This window comes from Stegodyphus dumicola, chromosome 8 (genome assembly GCF_044657685.1).
Source record: "Stegodyphus dumicola isolate Sdum_Otavi_A_Nest chromosome 8, ASM4465768v1".
In the NCBI taxonomy this organism is placed as follows: Eukaryota; Metazoa; Arthropoda; class Arachnida; order Araneae; family Eresidae; genus Stegodyphus; species Stegodyphus dumicola.
The window spans coordinates 98,091,018-98,114,962 of record NC_140775.1 but is presented as its reverse complement, the minus strand read 5'-3'; the positions used below and the strand labels follow the sequence as shown (position 1 = coordinate 98,114,962).

General features: G+C 31.3%; 1 protein-coding gene and 1 long non-coding RNA gene across 7 annotated transcripts in view; one reads left to right on the top strand and one right to left on the bottom strand.

Moving 5' to 3' along the window:
* The window catches only part of LOC118206098 (uncharacterized), a 223,274-nt gene that overhangs the window by 6,749 nt on the left and 192,580 nt on the right, over nt 1-23,945 (bottom strand). The gene's annotated exons all lie outside the window — the stretch shown is intronic.
* LOC118193851 (uncharacterized) overlaps nt 1-23,945 on the top strand; it is a 333,808-nt gene that overhangs the window by 152,765 nt on the left and 157,098 nt on the right. For 3 of the 6 annotated variants that reach the window (XR_015042681.1, XR_015042682.1, XR_015042683.1), the window contains one exon: nt 21,223-21,380. Coding sequence is in view for 3 of the 6 variants with exons in the window: in XM_085822156.1 (XP_085678282.1) it covers nt 16,848-19,535 (2,688 nt within the window). In the remaining 3 variants the exon portion in view is untranslated. Of the gene's footprint in view, nt 1-15,534; nt 21,381-23,945 lie in introns of those variants that run through there. The other 3 variants (XM_085822156.1, XM_085822158.1, XM_085822157.1) reach the window with 1 other exon arrangement.

Below are 23,945 nucleotides of genomic sequence, written 5' to 3'. Positions count from 1 at the left end.
CGATAGCACCACTATAATCACCACTACAACTCCTTAAGTTATTGCTAAACTAGGATTTGTTTATGTACATTAGAATGAAAGAAATGTAAAAAATAATTGTCAAACATTTTCATACGTGCGTCCTCACTATAATTCACCTCTATTCTACTCCCGTGCGGCGCTTTAACATAATCTTACTCAGTTAAAGTTACGGTTCCTACATATATGTAATTATAAATGATTATAAATTAATTAATAATCCAGTAAAACTATGTAGCAAGATAACAAAATGAAATTCAGATACTTTTCCCAATCGACCAAAATTTGTCTCCCCACCACCAGATGGGTAACAAGCCATATTTTGAAAAATTAAGAAAGAAATTTTACAAGACGTATAAGTTCATGAAAGGTACGGCTTATATAAATCTAACAAAATAGATACAGATATCTTGAAAATCAAGTTTTTTTTAGCTACTATACTGAAAGATTAAGCTCAGGAGTGATACCGACAAAGAAACTCTAAGAAATGTGAGACATACTATAAGAATATTTACTAAATCTTTGCTACACATTTCCAAATTTTGGGTACAGTTTATTGATTACGTGCTATTTATAGTTTAATGTTTTAATTTTATGTACATAGAAGTAATACAGAAGAGAGAAGCCATGCTACTCAGCAACCCGAGGGCCTTTAAATTTCAAGTCAAAAATGTTTATCATAAAGTGTCAATGCGATGAATGACCCTTTTCTGTAATAAGTTCCACGAAATTAAAACATGTAATATGCAAATATATGTAGAATAAAGCTAAATAATCCGTCGTTAGGGGTTGATCCCTCTCATGAAATTATCTATTGCACAAAGCTGAATACATTTTATTTTGATGACTGGTAAATCTTAGTCATCGAAATGCCATCGTTTGAACTATCGTATTCAAAGCGCTAACGTCCGTTGACGGAGTTAAGTTCTTTTCAGCCAGTTTCGCTGATACCCAACGACCGTTGGAAAGACATGAAAAAGAAGAAAAGGAAAAAAGAAGTAAAAATGTATTTTACATTGAAGAGACCTTCGCTGGTGCGATCTCAAGGAAAAAATGAAGCAGAAGAAGAAAAAAAGCCAAGAAAGGAAAAAAGATAAGAAAGTCAGTTAATTATCGTGACTGCCTATACGGGCCTCTAATCCAAGGCCAAATGCCTAACATTCCTGGGGGCCCAAAGGCAACATTTGCACTAAAGGACACATGGGCGTTCATACGAAATCAACCATTTTGCGGACATGTGGTGTAATCACTTTTACAAAACAGATGTTTATCGCGCAGGTACTTCATTAATTTTGAACTTTCCAATTAGAAATTTAGAAAAGAAAAGCATTTTTCATTACGCATAATAAAGCAATCTTTGTGTGAAAGGTCAGATACTGATTTAAGTGATAAATCTGTGTAAATTTGCTCCAAAAGTAATTGCATCAATTTTGTAATTATTTATGGAGGATTTGTAGCGATACATTTGGCTGTTAAATCAGAAATTCAGCTTTATTTTTAAACGCGTTTCTCTCCCCCAACGTAATGTATCTATAAAAAAGGAATATAAAATATAATACAGGAAAAAATTTAAAAACGTTAATTTATTACATTTCTTCGAACAAGAGACCAAGCAATCAATACAGTAATTTAATTATTTCTTATTCTGAAAGATATTTTGAGAGAAAAATGCCAGGTAGTAAAAGATAATTCTAACACATATATTCTGCATCTCGTGGGTAATATATGCATTAGAAATATCTTTTTCGAATTACTATAATATATTTATTTCATATCCGTCAATAATTATTAAGAACAAAATAAACTTTTAAATTATTCACAATTTCGTTTTAAAGATTTTAACTAATATATATATATATTTAAATTTTGTCAAGCAGTTACAGACTGATTAAACTCGAAAGATCTTTCGGTTTGCCGAATGGCAATGAAATTAGAAAACTGTTAAGGAGTGTGCAGTGAATTTAACACTTTATGTTTTGCACAGTAGCAGTACTTCCAGAGACGAGTCGATGATATGCCATGATAGCGTAACGTAAACGTAAACAAGAACAAATAAAAATTTTGGGTAGAATTCGCTAAGAACGTTTCTAATGTCAAAACATGGCTAGCAACATTAGATGTCGGATATAGAATTTCTATGTTTATTTCTTAAACGTTAATGCATTATTTAATTTTATTTTACGATGCTGAAGATCATGTTTTGAGTTCAGCAGTTTGCGAAATGTGAAGAAAAATGCTTCATATGACATGCTTTTCAAGTTCATTTATTTAATAAAAGTACAATAAATTTATTAATGACTGAAACGAACGAAAGATTTTAGACTTCCACATTTTAGACACAAAATCCAGAATTACAGTGAATCTTGTCTAAAACCATCATCCAGGTTTCCGTATGATTTTGGTTTTCTGTGGAAATGGTCATCTTACAGACTTTTTAGACTCTTACTATTTATATTCTTAGAAATGCTGGCCATTTTCGGAGACGGTTATTTTACGGAGGTAGCCTCCACGAGAAAATTCACTGTACATGCATATTATGTATTCTTTTCATTTAGCAGATGTGAATTTAACTGGCTTAATAAGAAAATATGCTGGAATTATAATAAACACGATTTGTGATTTTTCAGATGATTTTAAATTTTTAATTACGTATGAGAATATATACACGTTAAAGAACGACATAAAATTTAAATTAACATTTAAAAACCTTCTTTTTAAACAGAGTATTTCTTTTTACTTCAGACCAGAGACTATTTTATCTTTGATACTTTTGATGTCAATCATTAATTAATGGTTACTCAGTTTGTTTTGAAGAATTTGATCTGAATTAATTTTAAACTTATCAGAATTCTATTCTGATGATAAAATAACTTAACAATCCCGAATCTTGGCCCTCTTTTCTTAACCAATCATACTAATGCAATGATAATTCCTTGTGAGATGATTTTATTAATTATAAAATTATTAAAACTCGAATTGAAGAGAAATCTTCTTTTTTCCCTCTAACAGTTAGTTACATAAAACTGATCAGATATTTTCAGAGATATCCCTCTCCCTCCCCCCAAAAAAAGAATAGGCTGGCGATAAAGCCTTACTTATTCTTTCCAAATGCTCGTATATTGCCCTCAAATTTCTCAGAGACTACCGCCAGTTTAAAGATTTCGGTTTTATATCTTAACCCCAGATGGTCATCTTAGACAGTATGATTATCGGTGACGCTCAATAACGAAATTCATTCATGTTCTCAGTCACTTTTAGAGGTAGTCATAATAAAAAGTTTTCTTTGCTTCTATTATGCTATCGAAATACGTTCTGTTTCTGAATTTTTTTCACAAATGCACAACGTTTACTAATTAATACTTTAAATATGAAAGAAGGACAATTGTCCTAGAAATGGAACTCATTTCTGCTGACTTCGCTCAATTTCATCTGTAAACTCCGATATTTCTTAAATTTTATAATTTGTGACACATTTTGCTAAATGCAGTATGCCATCAAATAAGTTATTATCAAATTAATCTTCATACAAATATTTTTTGGAAAGTTTAGTTTCACATTTTTTCTTTCTCAGAGGTTTTCAAAAGTCACCCATTTAAAATTATGTGAACGATGTAGTTTCTTTATTCAGTTCTAAAAATACGAAACACGGTTGAAAACGATTTTCATAGTTTATTTCACAAACACTATCTTCTGCGGATGATTATTTCACAGACGATTCTGTGGATGTTCCAGATATAAAACATACATCTAGAATGTATATTATTTGATTACTGAACATATTTATAACCCAATGAAATGATCTTCATAACCTCATATTGCGGCACTAAAAAAAAATCATGTTGATTAATTACAAAGTTCGAGAATATATATTGAAACGAGTGCATATCATGAACAAGAACATTGCCCGATCTCAGATGTTTCGTCTGCTAAGTCTTTAAACTAAATAGATATACCAATTGTAAAATGTGATAGTTATAAGTGCATAGTTGTCGGAAAATGCATCTTAAATGAATGGGTATGATAGAGATAGTTTCTGTGATGAGGGTATTTTTCTACAAAATAATAAATAACAACAGATTCAATAGTTTCGGAGTTCAATAGCTGCTTAAAAATGCTTTCAATTTTAATAAAATACTTGATACAAAACTATTATATGCATGCATGTGCACCGTCATAAATAAAAGTTTAAATTTCGCGGTTAGGTAAAATACATATACTTCCAGAATTTTTGAAAATATGCCGTTTCTTAAAAGCTCATTGCCACTCAAACTAATTTTCACTCTGCTATGATCTAAATTTATGAAAATATAACAGCCTGGAACTAGCTGGCACTAAAAACTGCGACCTTGACAGTGTGACCCGCTAACGCAAACACTAATGTCGCAATTTAATCTGATGCCTTACTTCACATTTCCACTTTCTACCTAAAGAGGGACGTGCCACGATCACACATGCAATCCGCACCTTTTCAAGGGTTCTTCTTTCAAGAAGTACTACAATAATATTTAAGCTTCGGGCTGGGATTTAAGGTGAGAATCTCATTGTCAATCCAAGTGTGTTATTACTTGTAAGCTTCACGAATCCGCAACTACCACTAAATATTTTCTGTTTAAGGAAAAAGATTCGGATGTAATTAAAGTGACTGATTTGACTAATCTTTGACTAATAATCTGATTTGACCCAAATATTTTCTTTTTGAGGAAAAAGATTCGGATTTAATTCATTAATTAAACATGATTCTGCGTCTTCGGTATTAGAACTAATTAGATATCGAAGTCCATTTGTTTTTCAGTATCTAGGGTCTTATAGAACCGTTTATTAAAGCAAAAACACCGTTATTGCAATTTCAGTGAACGTGGACCACTTATATCAGTTCGAGACAGCCCTAAGTGCCATACTCTTCCTTTTCCCGACAGAACTGAGTATTTCATTCATTTTACCTACGTAAAAGCTTGAAATAATCCTTTCTCTTCGCACTTGCTTAGATCTAAAAATTTTTCGGAAGATATTATAGAATTTGAACTGTTATTAATATTCTATGTAAAATTATTTCGAGAAAATGAATCTTAAAGTTCAAGATTATTAATTACGCACTCTTTTTATTAAAACTCATTTGCGCTGAAGAGACTGTTAGTTTTTCATACACAGGAAACGAAAAAAACTGCATCTTTCTGGGATTCTATAATTCCGGATATTACACCACAATAATATGCACAGAGGAATGAGATATATAAGATGTTTTTTGAAAATGTATTCCTAAATTTGATTTCCAATTCCTAAATTTGATCGCAAATTAAGAAAAAACATTTTTCCCTCTCCCCTTCTTCAAATAATTCTTATGAGAAGGATTCGAGAGTCTACAGAATCTTTTAGGCTTCAAGTTAATTATTAAAATTCGAGCTCATCTCTAATCAGTTTAGCAGAACCAAAACTATAAATACAGACTATTCCAAACATAATTAAATGTTGACCTATCATTAATAAACACAGCACTTCTCATCAAATAAAATTTCTAATCCAGAATAAAATTCAGATTTAGAAGGAGAAGTGTAAAAATAAAACAAACCATTTTGCAGCATCCTAACTTGGCAAATAAATACTTTTAGATATCGCGACATCATCATAATAATAAATTGCCGGTATTTTCAGCGTACCTTATACAAAATAAAATTAAAGACAAAACTGAAGTGCAAAAACGAAATTTTCGTACCCAGACAAACATTTAAATTTTTAATAAGAAAGAGATTCATGAGAGGTAAAAAAAAACTAAGTATTTTATTTTCCCTTCATTATGCAACTAACATCAGAGACATTTAACTATTAAAACAACGACCAGATTGAAGATTACAGTATTTTGAAAATGCACACACATACATACATGCCCACAAATACGTATATATAATATACATACCTGTATATTATATATACGTATGTATATATAATATACAGGTATACTGTATAGAAATACATATATTCATATACAGGTATGCATGCATATATACAGAACATATATGAATTTTAGTCAGATATCTGTATGCTTCATATATTTTGATTATTGTTGACAAGTTAAAAATTTAGAAGTCATATACTATTCCTAACTCAAAATATTTGAAAATTTACTTATTTTTATATGCAAAACAGTCTGTGGAAAGGATTTTCTCCAATGCATTGACGAAAGTCTTTTGTGGCCAGAGGTTTATATTATGTTTTCATAACTAAATCTCTCAATTATGGAGCATTTTGGCATTTAATATATTATAAAATATGCTAGTTATCAAATATTATTTCTTCATTTTTTTGCTATAGTTTAAGATTTCATTTTTTTTTCATCAGTTTTTTATTCTGTTTTAAAGAGAATCCTAGTCTCCTTTTCATTTCCCCCCTTTCCTTCTATTTTTTTTTATTCTCACTTACTTCTTGTGTTTAATAGCACTAGAAAGCTAAAATTTCAGAATCTGTTTTTATGGTTAAATTACTTTTAGGTAATATATTTTGTATAATTGCCATTGTTTTGAAGGATTCGGAAAGGAATTTATTTTATTGCATGAGGCAATTTCTGTTACTAGCTTTCAGCAAGAAATCGCTAGAGATGCCGATGAAAATAGTAATTTTCCTTTCCAAATTGTCAGAAAATGATCATATTAGTGTAGTAACTATAACTTTTATTTGCTATATTAACATGCGTTATATACGGTATTGGTTAGTGATTTTTTTTCTTGTCACAAGTATGGAGCCGACATTTCTCTGTGAATGAAAACTTCCGTATGAGGTAGTTTGATTACTTTCTTTTATATTGTCAATAAGATCCAGTGAACGTTATTTTTTACTTAAAGCCAGCTTTATAGAAAAAAGCCTTGAATTTTCCAATTCAAATCTTATTAAAAAGAAAAGAAGATATTAATAATTGTTTTATGTCTCTTAGTATGATGACCACCATGGTTCTAGATGAATTTGGTTTTCTGCGCAAGTGGTCATCTTATAGAGATGATAATACAGATCTTATTTATGCTCGCAGAGATACTGGTCACTCTCAGAGATGGTCGTTTTAGGGAGATGTTCACGCCATGCTGGTTAACTGTATAATGGTTTTTTAAGTCTGGTTTCTTTGAAACATGAATATATTTTCAAAGGCTCCACAAAGGAGAAAAAATTCAGCAATGTTGAACTCACTTATAATTCTAGTGGTTTTTAAAACGCCCTGAAAAGTTAATTTCATTGATTTGTAAAATTACATTACTGACTAAACTGCTGTCATAAGAGAATGATTTTTAATTACATGTTATCCTATCAGATTGAAACATTCTCATGTAGTTTTCTAATCCATGACTTCCATTAATAATGAAATGATGAAACATTTCTCTTTATCTAGTGAAAAAACATCAAACCTTCGAAGACTGGCGATTTAATAAATGACCAGTGGGGCGGGGAGAGATAAAATTAAATTTTATATAGACAATTTTATTTAAAGTTAGCATCTATTAGGTGCTGTGTGAGTGAATAAATAACTGCTTTCAAAGCGTAAAAATTCGGGCTGATTAAGAGACTGACCTAGAAAACCACTGAGCATTAGGAAGAATGGGCGAAATGAATAATGATAAAAATAACATCTGTTTCGTTAGCTTTTGAAACATCGGAACAATAAAAAATGCAAATATCACTAAGCAAATAGTATACATTTTTTTCAACATTAACCACACGCTCAAGCAGATCTATTTATTTTAAATTTTATGCAGATTTAGGTTAGATACTAAATTTTTGGATTTTTATGACTTCTTAAATGATGTGATTAAACGCTTGTGCTTCAGTAAATATTAGCTTCTTGTGGGTGGGGGAAGTAGTTCTTTTGTAAGCCATATAAGTACACAATACGGTTTTCTTTCAGAGGCCTTTTATCAAACATGTAGCTTTTGATTCTTGCACTGAAGCACAATTTACGCGCACTGTTTAAAAAAAAATGGTTCTTTTTTCTAAGATTCGAAATAAGATAGCTTTTCAACTATATTTAATTAATAATTTTTATCACTAACGCAGAGTTCTAGGTTCAAAATTTTGCACTAAACTGTGTAGACTTTAACTGTGAAGTTCTATGTAAAACAATTATTTTGGCAGAATAAAAAAGTACAGTAGTAAATCGTAAACCATTATATTTATTTTTTATATAAATGTAAATAAAAGTAAGATATTACTTTGTATGCTTTACTGATGTTAATTAACCAGGTATTTTACGTTCTGAATCTGTACGGTCACTTCTCTGTTCCAGTTTTCCTGCCAGACTGCAAATTAGCTCACGCATATTTAAGTGAGGATTTCAGATTGTTTAGGCAGAGCGTGTTCTGCCTACTGTAGGCCACTTTACCAGTTGTTATTCTAAGATAAGAGTTCCTGTCTTCGGCGTTGCTTTATTCATGACGATAGTACTTTTACGGCAGTATAAGCTTAACAGCCAACTTTCGTGTTTAAATTTCTCTGTATAACCTTGGGCTAATGGATATTTAGATGCCGCCCAGACGGGATAGTGGTTTGGAGAGCCGGACTGCGATACCACAGGGTCCGAGTTCAAATCCCGGAGAAGGCATGGTTGTAACTGTCCATCTCTTCATAGGAGGCAAAGGTGGCCCACCTATTAGATGCCTCCATAATAAAGTGACCACCACTTCTGGCCCTTTAGCCACAATTAATATTATGAATTAGAACTGGTTTCTGAATAGAATTAGATACTGAAAAAAAAATTAATTTAGTTTTAATTTTAAAATTCTACTTCTACTCGTCATAACTGCTGGATAAATTGTAAGCACAAACTCCGCCTTATGTTAAATTTACTTAGTTTTAAATGAAAGGACTTTTTATACCCTTAAGTTTCTGTTTTATCTTAGACACAGCGATGAGTAACACTCATAAGCAAAATCTACAACAGCAACCGTTTACTTGCAGCTATTTTCTGTAACAGCCACCATCTACATGTGAAGATTAAATTACATTCCTCTTGTAGAAAAAATCAGTAATTGTCAATAAATCTTTCACATTTTTTAGTATGCACAAAATTCATTCATTACCTTTAACTGCCCATAGCTGTGCGAGGTTTATGCAATTCACGTAAAATGGTCGACGCTCAGCTAATATCTGTTATCTTTTAATACAGAGTATTTTAGCGTTTCATTTATTTAATTTGCATACTTCTGAAATGAAGAATAGGTTTCCGAAAAAATAGAAGTATAGAGAAATTTAGATGATTGATCAGTTAACTTCAAAATCAAATCATACACAATTATTGTTATCTCAAAATTAATAATTTAAATATGCTAATATTTTTTGAAGATTCTTGTCAATTTTATACTGCATGAAACTGAAAAAGAACTTTTATTATTTAGTTTTAAACTTGCATTTTTCTTGTAATGGTAATAATTCTCCGAAGCGTAGAATCGGAAATTTAATCCTAATTTTGTTTATTTATTTATTGGTGCGTTTGATAGTCCAAATTTTTGAATTTGAAAAACTCAGTTGCAGCTATTTTCTGTAACAGCCACCATCTACATGTGAAGATTAAATTACATTCCTCTTGTAGAAAAAATCAGTAATTGTCAATAAATCTTTCACATTTTTTAGTATGCACAAAATTCATTCATTACCTTTAACTGCCCATAGCTGTGCGAGGTTTATGCAATTCACGTAAAATGGTCGACGCTCAGCTAATATCTGTTATCTTTTAATACAGAGTGTTTTAGCGTTTCATTTATTTAATTTGCATACTTCTGAAATGAAGAATAGGTTTCCGAAAAAATAGAAGTATAGAGAAATTTAAATGATTGATCAGTTAACTTCAAAATCAAATCATACACAATTATTGTTATCTCAAAATTAATAATTTAAATATGTTAATATTTTTTGAAGATTCTTGTCAATTTTATACTGCATGAAACTGAAAAAGAACTTTTATTATTTAGTTTTAAACTTGCATTTTTCTTGTAATGGTAATAATTCTCCGAAGCGTAGAATCGGAAATTTAATCCTAATTTTGTTTATTTATTTATTGGTGCGTTTGATAGCCCAAATTTTTGAATTTGAAAAACTCAGTTGTGTGAGTTGCAAACTTTTGAGTTTATCATTTAAAAAAGGTATGATTTATTTTGGGTATCATTTCTGCTTCATTTGGAATATCTAATTCTCTAGATGTTTTAGAAAGAAGTAGTAGGATAGTAATAACTGGTAAAGTAATTTTCTTTCCCAAGAACAGCTGCAGTTCTTTGGCCATTTTATGTAACATATGCTGTGCTTTTATATTGTGAATACATAAAAATAAATTTGACCCATAAAGATAGATAAATAACTTATATAAAAAAAGCTGTATTACAAATCGGTTTAGGGGGCCTGGAGTGCTATCACAATTTAAAAGTATAATGGATGCTATGACTAGAGTGCTATCAACAGTATTAGAGTTAAAAATGTTATTAATTAGAAAGAAACACAGTTCCTGATAGGGGATAAGATATTAAATAAAAAGAAGGTATTATATAAGATAATTATAATATAAGCAATAACAGAGGATTATGTCCTCGATCTTTCAGTTTTTAAATGTCTGTTCCGGATCCATGGCTTGCAAGTACTTCTTTCTTGAGATTTTCTCAGTTATTGTTTCGATTTTCTATCCTGGCTATATATAGGAGTTGCTTTATCTAATATTACCCAAGGACTGAGATTAATTAGTTTGCTTAATATAGCCTTAGGGCTAAATATTGTCACAAAATAGAAACAGAATGACTTACAAATACGTAATTCTGTAGATAATAAGATCTTTAATAATCAGCTGTCGCAGAACCATGCTTTTGTTTGATGAGGAGATAATCTAAATAAAACAAGTACTTCTTTCTTGAGGTTTTCTCAGTTATTTTTTTTCGATTTCTATCCTGACTGCATGGGAGTTCCTTTGTCGAATATTACCTAAGGGCTGACAATGGTTAGTTGTTTAATACTATAACCGATGTCTAAATATTATTACAATAATAGAAACAGAATAACTTACAAATACGTAATTTTGTAGATGCTAAGAACAATCTCTAATAATCAGTTATCATAGGACCATGTTTTTGTTTAGTTACAGCATCAGTCAATTTTTTTTATTTTCCAATATGCAGCAATGAGAAAGCATTCGTGGGAACACAATGCTCTACTGACATCTCTCAAAAGTGTACTAACACTGCCGCACTCTACGCTGAGAAATCTCTAATATCATTCTAATAATTGAAAGATTTTTAATTATTTTGATACTTAGTGATCCGACCGGCTTCAACAGAAGCCTTAGAATCTAAAAAGATTGATTACTGTATAATTAAGTTAATGTTTGAAAATGAGCAATTCCAAAATGATAGAATCATATTCTTTTGGTTACTGAGGACACGTTATGATCCAATGATCTTTCATATTAGCCTTAGAATTTGAAAGAATTAAAACACTGCTAAACTGATGTCCGCGGAAAGCCATTTACTCGATCACAGAAACAGGTTTTATATCACTATCAAACACTATGTCCAATCTGCCTACAGCATATAAAAATATAAATCAATATAAACTGATACTTTTCATGAATGCCTAACCATTCAACCATCTACAATTCAGAATAGATTAACACGTCTTTTGATCTTTTTGTTTGATGCTTGAACAAAGTATTAAATAAAAAGAGTATATTATATATATATTAAGTTCTTCTATGGAAGTTTTGAGACATCTTTTGTAACCTCTATTGATATTTAATCTTCTGATGTTAAGAGAACGTTCCTTATTTTGAATTCAGATATCTTTCAGTTTGCAAATGATTAACTTGATAGTCTCATTTCTCGAAAATATTCGTTTTGTGTACGAGACAAAACATTTAACACAGAGATAATGTATCTTTGAAGCTATATTTACTTAAACAAAATGGGTGGGAAGAACATTAAACAATTGCCCATGATTAGTTGTACCACCACAATGGAATAGATATCAATAAATAAACTATGACAGAGCTAATTAACGTTATGAACTATTTTAAGAAGCTTACTTTTAATAAGTCAAAGATTAATTAGTTTGAGTTTAAGAATTTAAGTGCATTAATTAGACAGAAAGTTTTCCTTTTCTTAATCAGGCGCAGATTACTCAGGCAATCTGCAATCGATCTACATGCCATTAGATGAAAAATTGCAGTCTTATTTCTAATTAGGAATTCTAGTAAAACTAGTTTAAGTCTTTTCACATATGCATAACTTAAGATACTTTTATTCACATTTTATTAGAGGCTTTTATACTAAATGCATTACTGTATTGTATATTTCCTAGAAACATAAAAAATATCGCATATTTTATGAACAGGCATGCAGAATATTAATGCGAATAGACGTTTAATATGTAAAGAAACTGAGTTTTGCTGAAATTGTAAAATCTAAATGTCCCAAATGAATGGCAAATTTAGAAAAACAGAACAAAAAAATCTCACATTTCCGAAACTTTGAATAATAATTTCTTTTGGCGCGATTCATTCGTTTGTCGAAATTCGAGTTACGCTGCGCCTTGAATGATTTTCATTTCCAGAGAGCAAATTCTTTACTTTTTTAATTCGTTCGAAAGAACGATTGTTTTAAATTTCCATTTAATTTCCTTATTTCTGTGCTGTTCTTTAAGAAAACGAGCAACAGAGGAGAAGCAAAAGAGAAAGAACTTACGCCACTATTTCTCCAAGCAATCATATTTCGGCAATGGGAAATACATTAGCATAAATTACAAGAAATAACGAGCTACTGAATCTGAAAGCAGAATCAGTCCTAATTGCATGGGAGTTCTCTCAGAAATAAGTGTTGTTGTTCTTCATTTCTGAAGAGAAATTAATGATGCACCTGCATCTACAGGTAGCGGTAAAAAAAAAAAATGGTCTGCAGATAGGCAAACTGCTGTGCCCTTTCCTTCCTAGAAAAGAGGACGTTTGAACTTTTAAATGTTGTTGGGTCAAAAAAGAAGTAAAATACGTATGTTTGTCTCTTATGTTTCAAAAACTAAATCATTAGTGGCAGTCGAAATAGTTACCGATATTTACTGAGAAATAATCGCTACGAATTTAAATACATAACTTAAATTTTCACTAAAATATTTGTCATTGAAAAACATTTGTCACAGAACATTTAATTCCTCACATCTCATGAATCTTGAAAATGATTTGCCATTCGAAAACTTAAATGTCTGCTTTTTTCGTCAATTCAAACTTAGATTAAAAAAGTCATCAATCGTTTTAACTCAAAACGTTGGAAAGGCTAGTTTTACTTGACGCTCCTGGAAACATTAAAAGTATCGCAGCTGTTGCAAATTCAGTGGAAATGGATCACCATATCATCATCAGGGTGATACTATTGATATTCTGGAGAGAATTCAGCATTCCATGTTTATTATGTAGCTGTATACACTCTTGAAATCACCTTCTTTTCTCTACACTACCTTTGATCTAAGCATATTTAAAGAAACGTAAAATATATAAATTGTTACACAAATATTCTTTACGAAATTATATTGAAGAAATGCATTTCAAGTTTCAAGAATTTTAATTATATGCTTCTTTCATTGTGTCATTTTAATAAACAGGCGTATTTTTAAAAACTGTATTCTTAAATTTGTTTCACAATAAGCTCAGATTTAAAATTTTGCTTTTGCTTTAATTAAATACATTTAACAGTAAGTAAAAGTTTCTTTCTTCTTTCTAATATTATTCACGCATGAAACATTTGAGAAGAGTTCGAATTCGAGAAAACTCTGTAAAAAATACACATATTGTTACCTGCGTATGGGTTCATATAACAGACACTGAATGCCTTGAATAGCTTGATAAAATTTATTTTACCAAAAGAAACACTTCACTGTACACATAGAACTACTAAGAACGCAGGGCTTAATTTCTAAAATTAGAAGTACCGGAGCCCTATAGAAGACCGTCAGCAAAGAGGAACAAAAGTAAATAAATAAATAAATAAATAAAATGACTATTAAAATTCTTAATAATTTAAAAATTAAATAGTTAATTAGCATCAAAGTAATTGTTAATTATTTTATCAATATTAATAATTAATATTTAGCGATTATAATTTAATTAAATAAAAACTAATTAATTATTATTTATTTAAATAATTAAAGATTTAAGTAATTAAATAATTAAAATAAAATGCAAAGAGATAAACTAAAATTTAACAAGCGATTTTTAATATAATTTAATTCCACAAAATAAAATTTTCGAGACCAAATTTCTACTGAAATTCGTATTCAGTTACATAAACGAAGTGCCGGAGCCTTCTTATTTAGGGCTCCGGTGGATTCCGGCGCAATTTAAGCTCTGGTTAAACTCAACGCAATGCGAAGCGCATCTAAAGAGCGAAGTTAAACCGGAGATATCGCAATACTTCGAACTCACTCTGAATTAAACGACTGCAACTCCGGAAAACGCGTAATGGCAAACCGCACATTGAGTTGATCAATGTTAAACGAATTTCGCTTACTGCGCATGTCCAAAAGAGAATTTGGCGCAGTTACGACTTTGGCGCAATTTTAAAAGAAGATAAATTATGTTGATTGCAAACTATCCAAATTTTCTTTTAAAAAAGATTACAAAACAGGAAACATTACAAGATATATTAGCTGATTATACTTCTGAGGAATAAAAACAATTGAGTATTTACCATACGTTCCATTCGTATATACTTTAACAAATCAAGGATTAAATCTAATTTAAATTACTGAATTAAAGGTCAAATATATTATTGCAAGTAAATGAAATAGACTGTTGCAATTGTAAACCTTCGATAAGACCTACATAACGAACAGGCTTGTGTAGGGTTGCTTATGCTTAGTCGCCAGTATTTTCTCCCACACTCCCACACCATTGAGCATGCGCAGTAAGCGAAATTCGTTAACATTGATCAACTCAATGTGCGGTTTGCCATTAAGCCTCCGAAACTGATGCTCTCTCTGGTCTCATAGTTTTCACCGGTTACCGATAAATCTCTAGTACTTCTCGATATTACGGGAAGGCACATGAGGGCCGTATACGGTTACAGCTGCATATAGCATCAATTATAATTATTGACTTACATTACCCATTACAGTTATACAGGAATCGTACCCAAATGTCGCCAAATTTGGCGACTTTTTATGATTTATCGCCAAGTTTGGGAACAAAAATTAGTCAGCAAAACTGTTGCCAGCTGCACAAATTGTGCCAAACGGATGTCAGAAGCAAAAAATTCTGTGACTTATCCTTAATTTGAGCCGAAACCAGCCATACTAAATCATCATGCCAATCCAAGAGCCAATTATTTTTATAATTAAAAGATGAAACTATTATTTGTGGCAAAATATCTACAATTCTTTACTTAGTTCACCCTAACTTTTCTCTGCACAACTTCATTAATTAAAATTTCAGAGAAACAAGATTTAATTGATAATTCACTTTAGAAAGTAAATGGATATTTAGAAAGCGAGTGGATAAGATTTCTTGCAATGTTTTTTGTTCGGTGTCTGAAAGAGTATTGCTTGGCAGCATTGTTTTACGCCAAGCAGAGTTTGGCTTTAGTGTAACCCTAAAGTTATTTCGTTTTTGCTGTATTAGTATGAATGATTTCTAACTTGATCTAAGAGCATATGGTTGCTCGCTCTTTAGCTAAGTTACATAGGTAACTATAAGCACATGCGTGTGCTAGTATTCAATAATGTTGTTTTTGTTAAAATAAAATTGTTATTGTTAATATTACAGTCCACTTACTGAAGTCAAGTATCATTAAATAAGTTCGAGCTATCTTCGGCAAGAACAGTTTGGTCTCACGTTAGCCGGAGAAGAAAATGGCTACTAATATTGTTTCATTGAATCGCCAACGCGGCGTAGTGAAAACGAAACTCGGAGCTTTGATAAAATTCCTTGATGAGTATAAAATGGAGGAGAATAAACTCAACCATGATGTTATTATGAAGACTAAATTGGATTCTTTGTTGGAATTAAAATCTCGGGTTAAACAACTCATAGTGGAATATACCAATTTGCCAGAGGAAATTGACTTGAAAGATAATCTAAGCATTACACAAGAATTGGAAGAAAGCATCGAAGAGTTCGAAGTAAGATTTAGAATTTTTCTTTCTAATTGTGAAACAAATAATAAAGATAAATTTGAAACCAAAACTGTTTCTAAATCAAATTTTAAACTGCCTGATTTACCTCTTCCTCAATTTTATGGTAAATATGAAAATTTTAAAAATTTTAAAGTGCAATTTATGTCTATGATTGGTAATAATAATAATTTAAATGATACTGAGAAACTGTTTTATTTGAAAGCATCACTTAAAGGTGAAGCAAAAATGTTAGAATCATGTCAGGATACATTTGAGTCGCTATTTTCTGCACTTGAAAGCAGATATGAAAACAAAAGAGCAGTAGTTGATGCCTTTATCAATAATTTGTTGAAATTTGAAAAAATAAATGACTCACCTTCTCAGTTGAGATCACTGGTAGATAATGTTAAAAGATGTTTGAGATCTTTAAGTGTATTAGAATTTGATAGAAATAATTTATCTGATGTTTTGATATTAAATATTTTATTGCATAAATTAGATAGAGAATCTAGAAAAGCATTTGAACTAAACGTAAAATCAAATGAAATTCCCAAACTTGATGAATTTTTAGAATTTCTCGAAGAAAGAATTCGCATTCTTGAAGAAATAAACAAAGTTAGTTTTCCTAAGCAGAGCTGTGCTACTAAAGTATCAAATCAATTAAGTCGCTCGAGAAATTCAAAATCCTTGGTAACTAAAACAAACCCTTTTCGAAAGTGTAAAGAATGTGTAAAGAACCACACCCAATTTATCATTGTTCGAAATTTAAGAGTATTTCTGTTTCTGAGCGGTATGATTTTGTTAAAGAATATAAATTATGCATTAAATGCCTTTCTCCATCACACGTATTATCGCAGTGTAAGGCTAAACTCAATTGTTATGTCTGTAAGAAAGATACACATCATTCGCTGTTACATAAAATTGACGAAAAACAAAATGAATCATCGAAAGAAAATGAATTGACCTTGAACCTTTCGTCAGTGAATGGGAAAGAGGACTGCCCCTCTCCCCCCCACACAACTTTGATGGCAGCTGCAAATAAATCTAAATTTGTGTTAATAAATACAGCGATTGTTTATCTTCGCGATATTTACGATGAACGAATTCCTTTTAGAGCCGTGCTTGATTCAGCTTCGACTTCTAATTTTTGTACTGTAGGTGTTATGAACTCATTAAGAATAAAAAAAGAACGAGCATTTATTCCAGTTAGTGGAATAGGCAACACTACTTTGAATGTTAAATCGCAAATAAAGACGCGTTTATCGAACTTAGAAAAGGAAAATGAATGGGAAATAGAGTTATTAGTTGTTCCCAAAATAACTGACATGACACCATCGAAATCTATTGATATTTCGAAATTAAATATTCCGAAAGGAATAAAGTTAGCTGATGATGAATTTTTCAAGGCAAAAAAGGTAGATTTATTATTAGGTGCGGAATTATTTTTTGAATTTTTAAAAACAGATAAAATACGTTTAGAAGATAATGAGTTACTTCTTCAAAACAGCTGCTTCGGCTTTTTAGTTTCTGGAAGCATTAGAATTCCAAATGTAAAAAATTATGACTTAAATTATTGTTTTTTGTCAACAGAGATTAATTCGTTAAATAACTTAGTAAAGTCATTCTGGGAAGTTGAAGAAGTAAATGAAACTAAATCTACAGTTAATTCTGAATTAAATTATTGCAACGAACTTTTTAAAAACTCATTTTACCGGCATGCGGATGGAAGATATGTGGTTAAAATGCCGTTCAAGCCAGATATTGGTGAAAACATACAATTAGGGGATTCAAAGGAAATCGCTGAAAAAAGACTGAATCAGTTGTGGAAACGTTTGTCGAGTGATTCTGTAATGAAAGAACTTTATGTTTCATTTTTAAGAGAATATGAATCATTAAATCATATGGAGAGGATGGAAGACTATTCTGAAACTGAAGGAGGATATTTTCTTCCTCATCATGGCGTGCTGAAACCTGATAGTAAAACAACAAAGTTACGCGTTGTGTTCGACGCGAGTGTCAAAACTACTAACGGTTGTTCATTGAACGACATATTATGTAAAGGTGGAATGATTCAAGAGGAACTTTTTTCCATCATGATACGGTTTAGAAAGCATATTTATGCATTTACTGCCGATATTGAGAAAATGTTTCGACAAATTGAAATATTGCCATCGCAGACCAAATATCAGAAAATACTTTGGAAGGAAGATGAAGATAAGCCTATAGAACTATACAGACTCAAAATTGATGACGTTAAGCTCTGGTCAGATTCAAGCATTGCTTTAGCCTGGATCAATACATCACCGCATCTTTTGAAAACCTTTGTGAGTAATAAAGTCTCACAAATTCAACAACTTTCTTCTAACTATCAGTGGGGACATGTGTCTTCAGAAATGAACCCAGCCGACATCATTTCCAGAGGATCAGATGCTACAACTCTTGGATCTAACAAGCTGTGGTGGAAAGGTCCTGATTTTTTAAACAAGGACAATTTTCAAGATAAAAATGGATTTAGTGATGAGCTTTATTCTTCAGAACTGAAACCAGTTACGACTTCCTTGTTGACTTTACAAACTGATTCATTCTTTGATGACTTCCTAAAAATAACTAATGATTTCTTGAAACTAATACGAATTCTTAGTTTACTTTTCAGATTTATCTACAACTGTAGGAACACAAGTGAGAAACGAACAGGTAGTATTAGTATAGATGAAATGGAGCTGTCAAGGAATACACTCCTTAAATATGTCCAAGGTAGGTATTTTGCAGAAGAAATTTCTTTGTTGCAGAAAGGTCTACAGATAACATCAAAGAGTAAGTTAAAATATTTTGATCCCTTCTTAGATGAAAAACGTCTGTTAAGGGTAGGTGGTAGGATAAAGAATTCTAATTTAAGTTATAGTCAAAGACATCCCATTATTTTGCCTGCCAAGAATAAGTTAACTGAACTTATATTTATTTGTTTTCATGAAAAGGATTTTCATAATGGTCCACAATCACTATTAAATTCTATTAGACAAATTTATTGGCCCATTAATGGCAGGAATATAGCTAGAAAGATAGTCCAAAGCTGCATAATTTGCTTTAAGGCAAAACCAATAATTTCTCAACAACTAATGGGAGAATTACCTAAAGAGAGAATTAATATTAACTTTACATTTAATTGTTGTGCTATTGATTACTGCGGCCCATTTTTGATAAAGTACAAAGGGCAACGCAAGGGTAACTATCATAAGATATATGTTTGTATTTTTGTTTGTATGGTGACAAAAGCAATTCATCTAGAGATTGTCAATGACTTAACCACAGAAGCATTCATTGCTTGTCTGAAGAGGTTCTTTGCCCGACGAGGTAAACCAAAAAAATATTTAGTGACAATCCAAAAAGCTTTGTTAGTGCAAATACAGAAATAAAAAAAATAATGAGTATTTTTCTAAAGCAGAATGGAACTTTAGCTAATTTTCTAGCCGAGGAAGGTATACAATGGAAGTTTATACCCCCAAGAGCACCAAATTTTAATGGTCTATCTGAAGCAGGAGTAAAATCCTTTAAATTTCATTTTAAACGAACAGTAGGAAATTCAGTATTAACCTACGAAGAATTTTTGACAGTAACAGTTCAAGTAGAGGGAATCTTAAATTCTCGCCCTCTTACACCGTTAACTTCTAATATTGATGATTTAAATGTTTTGACCCCTGGTCATTTCCTTATAGGTCGACCGATCAATTCAATAATTGAACTCAATTTAACAGAAGTAGATAATAACAGACTTAGTTTATGGCAAAAAACTACAAAAATGGTACAAAATATATGGAAGAACTGGACTAATAATTACTTGAGCACTTTGATTCAAAGAAATAAATGGATGATTGCTAAACTAAATATTAAAATAGGGGATATGGTAGTGATCAAGGAAGAAAATCTTCCTACCTGTAAATGGTTGTTAGGGAGAATTGTAGATGTGTTTTATGGGAAGGACAACCTTGTGCGAGTTGTCTCTGTCAAAACCAAAAATGGTATTTATAAACGAGCAGTTACTAAAATTTCTGTACTGCCAATTGAGAAATAATGTACGAATTTTTATGTTTATTTGAAGGTTTGAATTGTAATCCATCATATTTGTTCTTTTCACATTGTAATTACTTGTATTATAATTTGTGCATTAATTTACATTGTATCATTTTGTATTGTATGAACATTTATTACTTTTTTGAATTTTACTTATTGTATTGAAATTAATATTTCAACGCCGGGCGGGATGTTCGGTGTCTGAAAGAGTATTGCTTGGCAGCATTGTTTTACGCCAAGCAGAGTTTGGCTTTAGTGTAACCCTAAAGTTATTTCGTTTTTGCTGTATTAGTATGAATGATTTCTAACTTGATCTAAGAGCATATGGTTGCTCGCTCTTTAGCTAAGTTACATAGGTAACTATAAGCACATGCGTGTGCTAGTATTCAATAATGTTGTTTTTGTTAAAATAAAATTGTTATTGTTAATATTACAGTCCACTTACTGAAGTTAAGTATCATTAAATAAGTTCGAGCTATCTTCGGCAAGAACATTTTTCAGACTTGTTCGATACAAGTACTCTCCGTTCTGTAAATGAGGCGAAAAAAATTCCATTCATATGATTTTAGAGATTCGAGCTGTTTCACAAGAGTTCGTTAGAAACCGAAATTCTATTATAATATATTAATGGTAGAGGAGTGTTTTCTTATCTTTAACAGTCATTCATTAAAGAAAATGCCTCGCACTCGAATTGCAAATTTAGGTGCAGAAAGCGGAAAAAGCTACGGAAGCAAAAGTGATATGAATCTCTTCCCGTCAGGATTTGAATATACGAACAAGTGAACTTCCAACCCCCTCGACACGCACAAACAATCACAATTCCTACGGCTGCTCGTGTTCATTATACACAAAGGAGAAAGAGAGAGAATCCATTCTCAGAGATGAGATGGCGCAACCTGCAATCGTATTAATTACACGTGGTCTTTGAATGACGTTTCCGTTTCGGCGCTTCCTGTTTAGTTTATGTGTTATGTGTTCGGTAATTTTTCTCTCTTGCGCACTTTTATTTGTTTTGTCCGTTTTTATTCTCAGGACAGATGTTGGGAAAACGTGGATCTACCGCATCGTTCAACTGGGATGAAGTAAGCACGCAGTGGTTACCCGCACACATTCCAGATGCAAAAGAGAAGTTGCAAGGGAGATCGAATGAGTTAAATTAGCAAGCTTATTTCTAAATCCTTTTCTTTCAGGTATAGTACTTTATACCATTGTTTATTTAAGTGTCAGAGAAAACAAAAGAATTCTGAATAAAAGAATATTATGCGCTTTTTTTTTGGCATTCTGTTTATTACATCGATTTGCTAAAATTTTTAACTTTGGGATCATTGTCGAAATTTTAAAATACTAACCAAGGTAAAGTTAGAAAAATCGAGGTAAATATGAATATCCTGCGAATCTTTTCGTAGAAATTGTAGAGAATTATTGGATCCATACGTGTACTCTCATCATATACGTGGTTAGAATACCCAGTTAGGACTGGAAGGCTCGTAGTTCGATTCCTGGTGAGTGCACATTTCATTTTTGGTGTTTCCTGGCTGCGAAAAAAGTAAATCATCTCCTCAAGATCAGTTCCTTTAAGAACTGACACTATGATAAAATTCTCGATGATTACTTCTGAAACAGATACGCATTTTTTCGAGAACATAAGCAAGCACTGGTACTGACTTCTGTAAATGATCCTTTCCCAGACAGAAGATCAAAATCATCTAAATAGGAATCATATGTATGTATATATTTTTCTGTTATTAGATTAAAAGCTACATCACCATATTACACATTAAAACACGTAGAACATGTACTGTAAATTTTGAATAATGTTTTTCCTGATTTCTGAAGATGCAGTGGAATATCTACAATATTTAACTGAAAATTACAGTTCTGCCTGAAGTTTTAGGACCGTATCAAGACGATCCACGTGCATTCATGTTGCTAGTATTTTTTTAAACTAAGGATATAAAATAAAATATTTTATCGAAAACTGTATTTAACCAAAATATTTGAAAAGCTGGTAAAATGGTCTATTTGCAAAATTATGAGTTAAATTTTAAAAATAAAGCACATAATGGATTCTGATCTTTGATTTTATAACCAGTATCGTTACAAATTTCGTATTTTTAAACTGATCAGTTAATTGCAAGTAGTGAAACATTTAATTTTGGAGTATGGAATCAAGCATTTCATTTCGATGGTATATACATCCAAAATGAAATATTTCTATCTGTAGTATATACTGTGTACTTTTAAGTTACAGTTAAAGTTGAAAAATCTTAAAAAGTGGTAAGAGACTAATCGCTTGAGTTCGTGATATAGAGGCAACACGTAAGAAGGTTGAAATCACCCTTTATTATTCCAATAAAGTTTAACAGAACTCCGTCTTGGAGTTTTACAATAAAGCCGCTACCCGGGCTTGAATTTAGGAAACTAAGAACTAAAGTAATCTTAACTAAAAAGATAAAGCCGAAGCTATCAAGATTCTATCCGAGTGTGAGAATTCTGTGTTCTCACATTCCCTTATTGGGTAAGTCATTTGATTCTTATTATTAATAATCATGCAATGTACTAACCACTAAATTTTAGTTTAACGATTTACGCGGAATTAATTCGCATTTGTTACTCTTAGTATATTTACTTTTATACGATCATGGCCAGCAACACCACACCGAGTTGTCCCGTTAAAGCTGAATAACGGCAAAGCTATCAAGGGCCTAAAGTACGGCCGAGCGTATTAATAGCTTAAGAGAGAGTAGTCTAAAATGGCGGACGAGTGCTATCCAGAATCATCGGTTCTCTCTAACGAAGTCAGTAGAACTTCGCGGTTAAATACTTCTCCTCGATTTGCATTCAAACACGTTTCTAAAACTACGTTCTGGCCGGAAGTTGTAAGTTGAAATTCATGAAGACAGGAAAGGAACTTTAACTCAAAATTTAACTGTTAAAGAAATTAACATAATCCTTACAGTTGAGCTAGTTTGATCAAAAGTTAGAAAATGTTCCAAATAATTTTAATATACATAATTTTAACTTAAAACATCTGAAAACTTCAGGTTACAGTTTCTATTCTCAGTTCAAAGAGTTTACCATTAAAGGGGAGCTATAAAAAAAAAGTGTAATCCGGAAATTTCAGATTATAGGCCAACACCTCGAAGAATTCATCACCAATATTTCAACAACTGAAATAGACATATAAATTTTGTTTAAATATATAAAATATAAGATTCAAAATAAATTACAATCTGATCTCGGTCTAGAATTTAACATCTGAAACAATTTTAAGTTAAGCATTTAAGACGGGCTTTTAAATTTAAGAATGAGTCCTCTAGAATTTAAAGATATAGAATATAAAACTTTGCATTTAGAAAACGACCTGTTCAAAATGATAAGGCCATATTGTAATAGAAAAAATTCCTATTCCATTATTTCAGTATAAATTAATGCTACAGGGAAACCTATGCATTTATTTAATAAAGAAAAAATTATTTAAAACGTATTTATTTAGATATGTACATGTATTTCTTTAGATCATTTATCCGCAAGGCTAATAACACATATTTTTTACAAGAGGCAATATTTCACCGGTGTCTATTTTTCTCACAGAAAATCGTAGAATTAAAAACAATAAACACACCAAAGAAGTTATTTTCCTTCAAATGCTAAAGAAGAAAAAAAAGGGGGTAATTAAAGGTCAAAATGTCCATATGAATTCACTATCGCCAGGAAACTTGAAGAAAAGGCCATTTTCTGTAATTTGGCTAAGA